The sequence below is a fragment of the Aptenodytes forsteri genome, unplaced genomic scaffold (genome assembly GCF_000699145.1).
Source record: "Aptenodytes forsteri isolate BGI_AS27 unplaced genomic scaffold, ASM69914v1 Scaffold139, whole genome shotgun sequence".
Lineage (NCBI taxonomy): Eukaryota > Metazoa > Chordata > Aves > Sphenisciformes > Spheniscidae > Aptenodytes > Aptenodytes forsteri.
The window spans coordinates 266,723-279,544 of record NW_008794414.1 but is presented as its reverse complement, the minus strand read 5'-3'; the positions used below and the strand labels follow the sequence as shown (position 1 = coordinate 279,544).

General features: G+C 37.5%; 1 protein-coding gene across 1 annotated transcript in view; it reads left to right on the top strand.

The window, feature by feature from the left end:
* The window catches only part of CHD7 (chromodomain helicase DNA binding protein 7), a 91,289-nt gene that overhangs the window by 70,075 nt on the left and 8,392 nt on the right, over positions 1-12,822 (top strand). Inside the window, exons 15-29 of the mRNA XM_009289234.2 lie at positions 656-866; positions 1,386-1,581; positions 1,808-1,975; positions 2,639-2,818; positions 3,108-3,218; positions 3,304-3,509; positions 4,466-4,665; positions 5,266-5,425; positions 8,494-8,583; positions 9,155-9,258; positions 10,630-10,759; positions 11,023-11,095; positions 11,307-11,361; positions 12,079-12,307; positions 12,476-12,684. Of these exons, the coding sequence (XP_009287509.1) occupies positions 656-866; positions 1,386-1,581; positions 1,808-1,975; positions 2,639-2,818; positions 3,108-3,218; positions 3,304-3,509; positions 4,466-4,665; positions 5,266-5,425; positions 8,494-8,583; positions 9,155-9,258; positions 10,630-10,759; positions 11,023-11,095; positions 11,307-11,361; positions 12,079-12,307; positions 12,476-12,684 (2,322 nt within the window). The remainder of the gene's footprint in view (positions 1-655; positions 867-1,385; positions 1,582-1,807; positions 1,976-2,638; positions 2,819-3,107; positions 3,219-3,303; positions 3,510-4,465; positions 4,666-5,265; positions 5,426-8,493; positions 8,584-9,154; positions 9,259-10,629; positions 10,760-11,022; positions 11,096-11,306; positions 11,362-12,078; positions 12,308-12,475; positions 12,685-12,822) is intronic.

Sequence of the window (12,822 nt, the reverse complement as noted above, 5' to 3'; positions counted from 1 at the left end):
AGAATATATACATTGGATAGCTTCATCAAACTAAACAAAAAAAAAATACATTCAGTGAGAAAAGAAATCCAAATAGAAGGTAAAATAAGAATTTCACAGCTGCTTATTACCCACCCTACCCCCGCCCCCAATTAGTTTTTTCATTGTTTGGATTTTGATTCTATAATTAATAATGGAAGGAGCAGGTCCAGGTCACGCACGTGTTTAAGCCTGGGTTTGGTTTTGGAGATACAGACATCAAATGTGGTTTGTATTCCTTGTGTTTTCCTGTGGAAACGAGATATTTTTTCTTTCGTGTTGCATTTAAAAAAGGACAGAAAATCCATTTGATCAATTGGAATATGGTTTACTTTTTCACCTTTTTTCTTAATTTTTCATTAAACTGTGTGCGTCAAATAGTTGTATGAATTTATTTAGGAAAGGGTTTACTCCTGTTTAAAAGAGGACAAAAAAAAAGAATGCTCGAAGTTACTTTTTATTTATGCTGTATTGCTGTATATGTTTGCTTTAAATTTAAGCTTAATATTTTTTATAAATGTTTATTCACATAATACTTAAAACATTCCTGCAGTTTCTATAGGGTATTGAAGGCAAGCTCATTGTTTATTAATAAAACCCTTTGCAGTGTTCATGTATTGCTGTCCAATCTTTGCAGGTGCTGAAGAGAAAATTTTGGAAGAGTTTAAAGAAACACACAATGCCGACTCTCCAGATTTTCAGCTCCAGGCAATGATCCAGGCTGCTGGCAAGCTAGTACTGATTGACAAGCTGCTGCCAAAACTGAAGGCTGGTGGCCACAGGGTGCTTATCTTTTCCCAGATGGTGCGCTGCTTGGACATACTGGAAGACTACCTCATTCAAAGACGGTGAGAGCAACAATATAATACAATTCTAAATGAACTGTGCTTTCCTCAGTGGCCACAGTATTTAACCTGTGAGTAATCCATATTGAAAAGGGATGAAATTCAAACACTTTACAGTATTTTCTGTAGTGATCTGACTAAAGGGAAAAGCATACCTGTCAGTTGCAAGTACTGAGATTTTTCTTTCCGATGAATGCAAAATGACCTTATATGGAGAGCTTTAAACCTCTTAGTTTACTACTCAGTTAAATGTTTTGGTGGCTCTAGGGTCTTTTAGCTTAAGCCTGAATGTTTATTTCATTTCTTGGAGTGAAAGTCTGTTCTTTACCAAAAGATGCAAAGCAGGAGACAAACTAGTATGTCTCCCACTGATGAAGTTAGTGGATACAGGAACAGTCACTCAGTTTGTTGTAGTTCTTTTGACCCTATAGTAGCATATTTTCCTTTTTTTTAATTGCATATTCTTACAAAGAAACAATGCCGTTGCAGTAAAGTCCTCCTTATAATGCATTTTTATTTCAGGTACCCATATGAACGAATTGATGGCCGAGTAAGAGGCAACTTGCGTCAGGCAGCTATTGACAGGTTTTCAAGACCTGATTCTGATAGGTTTGTTTTCCTGCTGTGTACAAGGGCAGGAGGTTTGGGCATTAATCTTACTGCTGCTGATACCTGCATCATTTTTGATTCAGACTGGAACCCCCAAAATGACCTCCAGGTAACATTACAAGAGATGATTTTAGTGAAAATTTTTCTTTGCCTTTTTGCTGTGAAATTTTCTTCACTTACAAGAGAAATTATCTGTTGTACCTCTCTTAAAAGCATACAGATTATTATCTATATTGAAAGCAATAACTTTTAAAGTAAATTCTCTGTATTGATTATTTTAAATTTTTTTCTTCCTTTTGTCACCTGTGACTGAGTATCTGTCTTTGTTTCATCAGGCTCAAGCACGATGTCACAGAATAGGACAGAGCAAATCAGTGAAAATTTACAGGTTGATAACAAGGAATTCTTATGAAAGGGAAATGTTTGACAAAGCTAGCTTGAAGCTTGGCCTTGATAAGGCTGTGCTACAATCTATGAGCGGAAGAGAAAACGCTACAAATGGGGTGAGAATTAGTATGTTAAGGTGCATGATCAACAAATGCTATGAATGTGTAACACTTCTCTTGCTTGTTTGCGTATTAGCTGGAGAACGGTGGTTTTCAGATGGAGTACGGCATGTATTTTAAAGTAGGGTTAATTAAGGGCAAGGCTACATGAACTGGCTCAGCCTATCTAATGGCTCACTTATTGCCAAAAGGGGGCAGGTGGACTCATGTTCCCTCAATCCTCATCCATTCTCATCATTCCACCCTTTATGTTGACCTTGGCACTTTCTGGAGTTCTTCTAGTCAGCTTTTTCTAGTGTAGCCTTTTTGCTTTGGACTTTTTTTGCTTTAGCTTTTTGTCAGGTTAGTAAGTTAAATCTGCTCCCAAGAGGAGTTTAGCAGTCATGAGAGCTAAAGTAAAGGGATTCAATGACAATGAATTATTAAATTGTTTAAACCACTCATACAACTTCACCCTAAGAATTTTGTTGTTCATATTCTTCTTTTAAAGGTGACTTCAGCATGAACGTTTAATTGACTGACACCACATTATCTTAGAGTTTCAGTTCTTAAAATGCTAAATAAGAGGACAATCAGTCTGATTATGCTGTCAGATGTACACATTGGCTGATGTAAAAAAAAAAAAAAACGAACCCAAAAACCCTCTCTCACATGTTACAGGTGCAACAACTTTCTAAGAAAGAAATAGAAGATCTTCTTCGAAAGGGGGCATATGGTGCTCTGATGGATGAGGAAGATGAAGGGTCTAAGTTTTGTGAAGAGGATATTGATCAGATTCTCTTAAGGCGAACACACACAATTACTATTGAATCTGAAGGAAAAGGCTCAACATTTGCAAAGGTGTGCATTGACATTCAAAGGAAAATTAATAAAATGTGACCAGGATAGATGGAAGTAGTATTAAATTGCCTTTTGTGTCAATTTAATTTTTCAGTGTACTTGTCTCAGATATTTTCCTCACAAATGGTGGGATATCTGTATTTCCAGTCATGATAGTTTACAGGCTTATCTTTTTTCTTTCTTGAAACTACCACTTTATAAGTCCTAAGTATTGTATTTACTAGTGAAAACAGATATTCTTTGTAGCATGCAGTTAAGAAACCAATGCATGTGTTTTCACATTTACTAGGCTAGTTTCGTTGCGTCTGGGAACAGGACAGACATTTCCTTGGATGACCCTAATTTTTGGCAGAAGTGGGCAAAGAAAGCTGAGCTGGATATTGATGCTTTAAATGGAAGGGTAAGAGCTTTATGATAGTTCCTAGTGCAATTAAATTGAAGGTTTTCCCCCCTCCTAAATTTCTACATTTTCACTTTCAATTTAGAATAACTTAGTTATTGATACACCAAGAGTAAGAAAGCAAACCAGGCTCTACAGTGCAGTCAAAGAGGATGAACTGATGGAGTTTTCAGACCTGGAAAGTGATTCTGAAGAAAAGCCTAGCACAAAGCCCCGCAGGCCTCAGGACAAATCACAGGGTTATGCAAGAAGTGAATGTTTCAGGGTGGAGAAGAACTTGTTGGTTTATGGGTAAGGATACACAGATTGAATATACTGATTGTGGCTAAAGAACTGAAAATATGGAAATGATATATAGTAAATAACTCATCCTTCTCTTGGACATGTTCACATAATCTCTTACTGTGTAAACTTTACCTCATTATGCTGTATACATGCCAGTGAGATTTTAAGTTGCTATATATATAAGTTGCTTATATATGTGTTATTTAGCTTAAAGTATTTGAGTGTCTCACAGATGGCTATGAGCTCACTGGTAAGATATGTAGTTTTGTAATGACGGAATATTTGTTTCTGGTTTCTCATAGTGTAAAGAATTCCCGAGTTACCGAGGTTTAATCTCTCTTTTCTAAGTGTTTTGAAGAATAACAAAGTGTATTTGTAAAGAACAATGTGGTTGTGAAATCAACAGTCAATCTAGAGGTTTTCAACATAGATTCTGGTATTTTGGCACCACTTAAATTCAGCTATTTGATACTTTGTATTTCCCCATTGGATTTACCACTTTGAATTTTATCTCTTTGCAAGCAAGTAGCTATATTTGACTGCTAACATGGTGGGCTTCAGAATGACTGTCTTTATTTTAGGAAGTTGCATACAACAATTGCTAAAAATGGATTTCAGGATCAAAATAAGAATGATTCCCCAAATCGCATGATTGTAGGAATTGGTTGAATTTCCTATTCATAGCTTACTGGGACCATTAGAGTTAAACATATGTACTTTATTATTTTGAGTGTAGTTCAAGTGCAGCTTTACGAGCAGTGAACTTATTGCCTGTTCTGTAAAATAAACAGTCTTAACTCTTTGGTGCTGGAGGTTGGATTCCTTGACGTAACCTGCAAATGCAAAATGCATTAGTGCTAACACATGAGGTCCCAACTTGCTTGGTACCAGGAGTTAAATTGGAAGTCACAAATTAAAATACCAGTGCCTTGGCTGTTGTATTGAACATATTTTTCTTATAGCTGGGGTCGGTGGACTGACATCCTCTCACATGGGCGCTATAAACGTCAGCTAACAGAACAAGATGTGGAAACCATCTGCCGGACTATCCTGGTATATTGTCTTAATCATTACAAAGGGGATGAAAATATCAAAAGTTTCATCTGGGATCTGATCACTCCAACTGCAGATGGGCAAACTCGAGCTTTGGTTAATCATTCCGGTATGTCTACCACAATCAAATAATGATGCTAGTAAATAGGAAAGAATTGCTTCAGTCATGCTATGTATTTAGTTTAAACTATAGCCATTCTGACATGTCCTAGGATCTTGTCAGATTTTATGAGTAAGGTGGGCTTTGACTTGGTCCGTACTTAAAGGGGAATTCTCTCAGACACTTTGTAGGATGCAGTGCTCTTTCCCTTAAATCAGTTTTGAACAAATATTCTAGCATAATTTTTAAGTGGCACCTACTGCTGGAGTTAATCTCTTTCAAATTGCCATAAATCGGAAAGCTTGTTTCCTTACGGCCATTCAGATTCATGAGAGTTTTTACAAGAAATATTTATATAACACCATTTTCTGGCTAGCACTCTGAATTTTTGCAATCTTCACACCTAAATTTGCATGAAAGTTTTGGTTGATTTTGTTATCTGCAATTTTCTGTACTGAATTATGTTGCTGTTCAGTTTTTGGTGGTTGTGTTGCTCACAAAGGAATTAATATAGCAGTGATACTTAGCTTTAAATATATGTTTGTAATGTAGTTTGGGTTGAGAGCTTTTCTATTCAGATTGTATAAGAAACATTGGGGTTTTATGTAGGTCTGTCTGCACCAGTGCCCAGAGGGAGGAAAGGCAAGAAAGTAAAAGCCCAGAGTTCACAGCCGATGCTGCAAGATGCTGATTGGCTCACAACCTGTAATCCAGATGTATTATTTCAAGAAGACAGCTATAGAAAACATCTCAAACATCACTGTAATAAGTAAGTATTAATAAATATTTCATTTAGAGGTTTTTTTTTTTACTACATGCTTCTGAAAAGTCCACGTCTTTTGGATATTTTTAATAGAACACAGGGCCATTTAATAGGATGTAAAGGCCATTATTACTTTTTAATTTGGGGATAATCATCTTAACAGGTATCTGGCTACTTCTGTAAGCTCTTTATGACTGATCAGCACTTAAAACACAGTTCTGAAGAAAATTGTTTTCTACTTACTAAATAAGAATGGAATCAGATGAGGTTATTCTTTTTACCATATAAAGGAAAGACTATATCCCTACACTAAGTCTATTTCTCTTGAGAGTCGGCTATCTCTAACCAAAAGCTGTTTGTTTCTTACCCTTCTTGTGGGGTCTCTCAGGCTGATGTCTTTAAAGTTCTGTTCCTTAGATGTTAAACTCAAATATCCAGTTCTTAGTTTCCAGAGTTTCATGTAGTAGTCCACCTATGTGTGGGTGTATCTCTTCTCTTAGTTCTTTTTCTCCCTTCCTCTCTTGCTCTCCACATTATACAGATTATTTCTTCTTTTCTCCTTTGTTTGAGATAAAATTTCTCACCGAGCTTTCTTACCTGAATCAGTGCCCTGATTTGATTTTTGAAATTCTAAACATGTTACTAAACTGAAAGCCTTTGGGGATAAAGATCATTGTATTTTGATTTGAATGTTACATGGTTTTATTGTTGCATGAATGTATTTTAAGAGCCTCTCTTACATTCTTTTAGCTTTTGTTTTGTAATATCTTAGTTATTTTTCTGTCAGCTTCCTTTGGCAGTGTCTTGGTTCTCCATCTCGTTTCGCTTACTATATTCTCCATTATAGACACTGAACCTAACCCTTGTCCCAGAAATATTTTGTTTTGGGGCTGGGGGGGAGGTTGTTTGCTTTTTGAGTTTGGGGGGTTTGGTTTTGTTTTGGTTTTAAATTTGTACTCTTTCATTGTATATATAACATACGGATGTAATGCAGTGTTACTGAAAGGTTGTCATTACTTTTGTTTTTCTAATATATATTGTGTCTTACTAATAACGTTTATTGGAAAGAAATTATTGATTTGAAAAGTACCTGTGGCCTGTCAATAGGGGGTGTGATGTGAAGGAGGAAAGGCATTTAAGGAGTTTATTAGCTCGTTTCCAGATGCTAACCAAGCTTAATTCTCAGCTGATGAAAACAGATACTTATAGAATTATGTTAGCAAGTGCACATCCAAATAAACTGCTTTCTGATTTTTTCTAAACTGTTACTCAGATCTGTTATTACATTTCACTTGCTCTTAAAGTAATTAAATTCTTTCCTGTAACATTATTTTAATCTCCCAGGTAACATGTCCTCATTACTTGTTATATCAGTTTGCAGATCAGACTTAAATTCATTTTTAAAATATTCCTTCTGTAATAATATGGTAGAACAATTACAAGGATCGGGAAGACTGATAAATGTGCAAAAATGTTTTCAGTTGCTATCTTTTTCCTTCACTTCCCAGATCCACCAGGACTAAGTGAATTGTAGAAGCAACATGTTTAGCCCAGGTAAAATCAAACAGAGGTGGAAGCCAATTAATAATCTGAGTAATTTCCTTCAAAAGGTAGCAGTAGCAATTGGCTTTATAAGAACTGGTGTCCTGTCCTTATGTAACATGTATGCTGTTTTAATGTATAGGACTCCTGAAAGGTGCAAAGAGCCTCTGAGTTTTGGTTCATGTTTTTTTTTCCTGCTCCTCTTCTTTGGCTTGATGTAACAGCTGTTATTGCTTAATGCTAAGATGATAGAGACCCTCAACAGCTTATTTACATAGCCACACAGGGAGCAGGGACACCTTACTGGTCCCAGTTATCATGCATACAAAAAGAAGCATGTCTGACATGTTTTGAATTGTAGACATGACCTTCATTCAAATCCCTGCTCTTCCAAGGTTTGCTTGAATAACACATGTAAAACCGGGTATTGCTCTGGTTGCATCAGATCTCTAATGAGGAGCTCTCAAAACTGGTGGTGGTCTAAATTTTTCATGCAAGTGGGTGATCAGATTACTGCCTCCCTGGTCACCCTTGCTGTTCCAGGAGCAGCAGCAATTCAACAGTTGCCGTGATGGATTTGGGTACAGTGAGAGGGCAGGCTGAGTAATCTCCATTTTAGCTGGTACTGATTTTACTTCATGAACTAGGCAGCAGGGGGTGCCCTGAATTGGGTAAACACAGGAGAGCAGGATTATTTTCAGGTAGATACTTTTTCTACAGAGATGACCTCTTTTCTAGTCTCCTTGAAAAGCCGGAGTCTGCCATTCTCCCCTGACAGCTTCAAGTGTGACTACAACACCTGACAGCGCTTCCATAAACAACTGTAGTATTGCAGAGATGGGGAAAAATAAACATGGGCAATGAAGATTTTTCACTTCCTTGTAGCAGTTAGGTTGTGCACAGGTAAAATTAAATAGCAGTTTGAACTATAAAGAGTAAAAATAGTTAATATCTCCCAAGGGAAATGGGGGATTATTTTTTCTCCCCGTTCTCAGAAGCCAAAAGTTGTATAATCTGAAAAACCTGACATTCCATATTGAGGGTTTATTGTAAGGTAGTAAAACCAGATTTTATATCTCGTTTATTCCTACAACTTCTGATGTGCTTCCAAAAATGGTATTAAGGCAGCAGCTGAGGAAATTTTATGAGATAATGAAGCAGAACAGTTACTGAAAGCCATCTGCTCAGTTGTTTACAAACTTGCTTCAATACTTCAGAGGCAGTGGTAGAGTACGTGTCTAAACTTCACAAGCTGCACTAGGTAGAACTAAATGAAATGCGCCGGGGCCGGGCTGAGCTGGGTCCCTCTCTGTGCAGTGTAAGCGGTTGCCAGGCAGGCCTGTTGGAAGCCAGCAGAAAGCACCACACAGAGGTGATTATGTGCCACCATCTGTCACGCTTCAAGCCTACCATACAGCATGGCTAATCAGCCTTGGCAGGATGATGGATGAACAGCAGCAGCTGCCAAAAGCCACTGTTGGCAAACAGTCCTGAAGTTAAGAACTTTTTCCCCCCTCTGCCTTCCTCTCCAGGGTCCTGCTGCGTGTCCGCATGCTCTACTATCTACGACAAGAAGTTATAGGGGACCAAGCAGACAAGATCTTAGAGGGTGCTGACTCAAGGTTAGTGCAAGTGCAGGTTTATTTTTTGCTTTATGACGCTGGCTTTTCTAAAGTACACGTACTATAATAATGCAGCGATTAAAGGTTGTCACACTTTATTTATCTCTTAAATGTCTATTCTCAGGCAGCCTTATTATTTTATCAAGCACCGTGGGTAATTTTCTTGGGGGAGGGAGCAATGTGGGAAATGACAGAAGCGGATTTTCAGTTCTGCTAATATTGAAGGATTATTCTATCTCAATTTTAAAAACATTTTAAAAATATAGTAGGACCTTAAATGAATCAGATTTGGACAACCATTGTTATTCCACTCCCAAAATAGCCTAATGTTGGGTTTTTTTGTTATGGGGTGGGTTTTTTTGGGGTTTGGGGAGAGGTTTAACAATCCTAATTATTTTTCCAGGTATTTCAATTTCTGTGTTGGGTTTTGGGTGTCGTTGTGTCGTGTGTGTGTCCCCCCCCCCAATCAATATTTACAGAATAGCGTGAACCACTTGTTTGTTGGGGTTTTTTTTTTAAACATCTTTGTCTAGTAATACCTTTGAGAATGTAAACAATGCTGTCTTTACAGTGAAGTAGATGTATGGATACCTGAGCCATTCCATGCCGAAGTTCCTGCAGACTGGTGGGATAAGGAGGCGGATAAATCCCTTTTAATTGGAGTATTCAAACACGGTAAGTGATGTCTCACTCTGAACAAAACTCAGCTGAAAAGCTTTCTGTGTGTAGGACTGTTCAGTCATAATATTAACAAGTATTGTTCCAAAGAACTGTTGGCTTGTATATCTCCCTTTTTTTCTTGCCTGCATTAAAAACCTAATATGAGCTGTAAATATCAGATGCTGTTTTTAAATGTTTGCAGAACATTTGAGAAGAAAACATTACTTTCTTGGCTGTAAATAAAACAAAACCATATTTGTTTAAATAATAGCCAAATAGTAAGATAGATCTCCATAAACTTTGCTTCCAGCACTGCTTCACTTGCTAACTCTGCCAACCAGTGTCAAAGTGGACGGTGGGCTTAACCTCTGCTATTAATCTGTACAAGTGCCTCCTGGGCTTTGTTCCAAGCAATATTTCACAAATGTCAGTGTTGAGAACTCCCGGCTCCCTTGAGTGGGATGCAGCCTTGTTAACTTTGAAAGGCTGGGGATGCAGAGCTGGCATGATATATACAGTGAGCGATTCCTGATTATAATCCCAATTCTCTGGAGGTCGTAGAGGTATTCTCAGCAGCCCAGCCTGACTAAAGGGGAGAATGATGGCTTATAAAACCTTTCATGATTACAGTTTGGCTTGAGGCTCTACAGCAGTTAGGAGCAGTGTGTTGTAGTACAAATCCTAATTGAATTGTGCTGTTCTGCCTATGTACAGCAGCTCTGTTTTGTGGGCTCAGCTGAGGCAAGTCTAGTCTAAAAATCATTTTCCTGCAGTGCACTGTTGGGATCTGCCATTTTCCATCTAGTCAACTCGGGCAGTAAAAAAGCAAACAGCAGTTTGAAAACCATAGAGGGAGCAGTGTCATCTTACTGACATGCATCATCCTAAACCTAATAAGACAGGTTCGTTGGCCTTACGTATAACCCATGTATACAGCGTTTTTGCAGCCTACACTGAGGGTTCCAGCAGGGCTGGAGCTATAGAAAATGCATGTGTGTGTGTTTCCATTCGCATCTGCATGTTTCCAGTAGGGAGTGTTGAATGTGGAGAACCACTGTGAAAGTCATATAGGAAACTTAAAGAAGTTTTTCACTTGTGAAAGATTTTTATTTTACCTTATAAAGACATTAAATCGAATGCTTTCTTTGGAATCTACTATTTGTTAATGTTATTGATGTGAAAATGTTTCTGTGCTGATGGAATTTACCAATATGAAAAATTTCATGACATGAATGAAATGGTTGTTTCCAGCACGGTGACAGCTCCTTTGTTTTATTTAAAAATAAATAAATGAATCCAGGAAATTGTAATTCTACTGCCTAAACCTATTCTATTCACAGCTGGTTGTAGCTTTTTAAAAAAATTTCTCTCTCGCTCTGCATGCAGGTTATGAGAAGTACAATTCTATGAGAGCTGATCCAGCACTGTGCTTTCTGGAACGGGTTGGCATGCCTGATGCAAAGGCCATAGCTGCTGAACAGAGAGGAACAGACATGTTAGCAGATGGCGGTGATGGGTAAGGAGGACATGAAAAAATTAATAAACTTTATCAGTATTGTATATGTTGGCATGAGTTCATATGTCATATTTTGCTTACATCTCACCTGAGGATCTGAAGTGATCATATGATGTAAAAAGTACATAGAATTGTTTACACAGTTGAGCATGAAATATAAATGTGTAACTTGGTACGCCATACTGATGGCTTCTGTCCAGAAAATCAGCCCCCTCTCAAAAACGATATATTTCTTGAAAACATTTCTCTTAAATATTTTATAGCGGTGAATTTGACAGAGAGGATGAAGATCCAGAATATAAGCCAACCAGAACTCCTTTCAAGGATGAAATTGATGTAAGAACTTCAAATTTCTGTAATTACAAATATATATAACTGATTATCCATGTTTATCTTAATGTGCAGTTCTTAAGTTTGAGAGCTACCAGATAAACACACCTTACAAAGATTGTTTACTGCTGTGTTTGAGAGATGACATATTTTTCTCCTGAAATGATAGCATATGGTCAAAACTGAAAACTAAAATAACTTCTGTCTTCTCCCCAAGGAATTTGCAAACTCGCCTCCAGAAGACAAAGAGGAGTCCATAGAAATACACCCAAGTAAGACTATAGCAAAGAAATAAAAAAGGCAAAAATGGACCATTTAGTGAAAGGTGGACTGTTTATATTACCACATGAGGGATAGGCTGTGTTTTGGGAAGACACCACAGTAAACTTTTTACTGCCAATTCTCTTCATGCTTCACATCTTTCAAAACAATTATTTACTGTCTTTGAATAATCCACATTATGGCTTTCTGGGTTTCTATTTACCTAGTAGAAATTGTGATAATAAAGACCGGATGTTTCATAATGCAGCCGTTGATGTTTTTGCCGAGATAATCTTGGAAGTTATAGATATGTTCTTTCCTCAGTATGGAGGAAAATTGCCAAGTTTAAGTGAGAATAATAAAGTGGGAAATCATAAGCATAGGTGTTTCCTCAGAGGCAGAATGATCTTAGTAGTGTATTTAAAGATGCATTGCATTAATTTAAATACTTTCAGTATTCATAATATGTTTGCATTCATAACATTGAATAATAATGCTTGATGGTTATCTCTAAATGTTTCACAAGCATTTGAGTTCTTAGAGTTGGATGGTTTGATTCTATTTTTTATTTCCTACCAATGTAGTTATCCTGTTTCTAATTTGTTATGCATCAATGTTAATGAGGCATATGTTCTTATCAGATAAAACAGGAATTCAGTTCTAGCCATAGAAACTTTGAAATGTTTAGTGGTGATTTTGCAGTGCACAAATACTTCTCCGTTCTCTAGACAAGCACAGTGAAAGCAATGCTGAGTTAGGCCAACTCTACTGGCCCAACACTTCAACCCTGACTACCCGTCTGCGTCGCCTCATTACTGCCTATCAGCGCAGCTATAAAAGGCAACAAATGAGGCAAGAGGCACTAATGAAGACTGACCGCAGGAGACGTCGGCCTCGGGAAGAAGTGAGGGCACTAGAAGCAGAAAGGGAAGCTATAATAACTGAAAAACGACAAAAGTGAGTTTCTTAGTGATATCTTTCTTTAAATGTCATTAGAGCTCCTGTGTCACCAGTACTGCCCTTCTGTTTTGAAAGAATAAACTAAGGGGGTTTTGGGGTATCCAAACTATGTTTGGACTCTTGTTTATTCAGTGGCCTCACTTCTCTTGCTTCTTCCTTGACCAGATGGACAAGAAGAGAAGAAGCTGATTTTTATCGTGTGGTGTCTACTTTTGGAATTATTTTTGATCCTGTAAAACATCAATTTGACTGGAATCAATTCAGAGCGTTTGCCAGGCTTGATAAAAAGTCCGACGAAAGCTTGGAAAAGTATTTTAATGGCTTTGTGAATATGTGTAGACGAGTGTGCCGAATGCCAGTCAAACCGGATGATGGTAAGTTTTAGCTGGCTGTAGGATTCAACATGACTGTTACAATACAGTGGGACTATTGAAACTTCGTGCCCAGGTGTAATGATTTTGAAATGGGTGTACATTTAATCGATGTTAAACAATACAAATCGTTGTCATTGC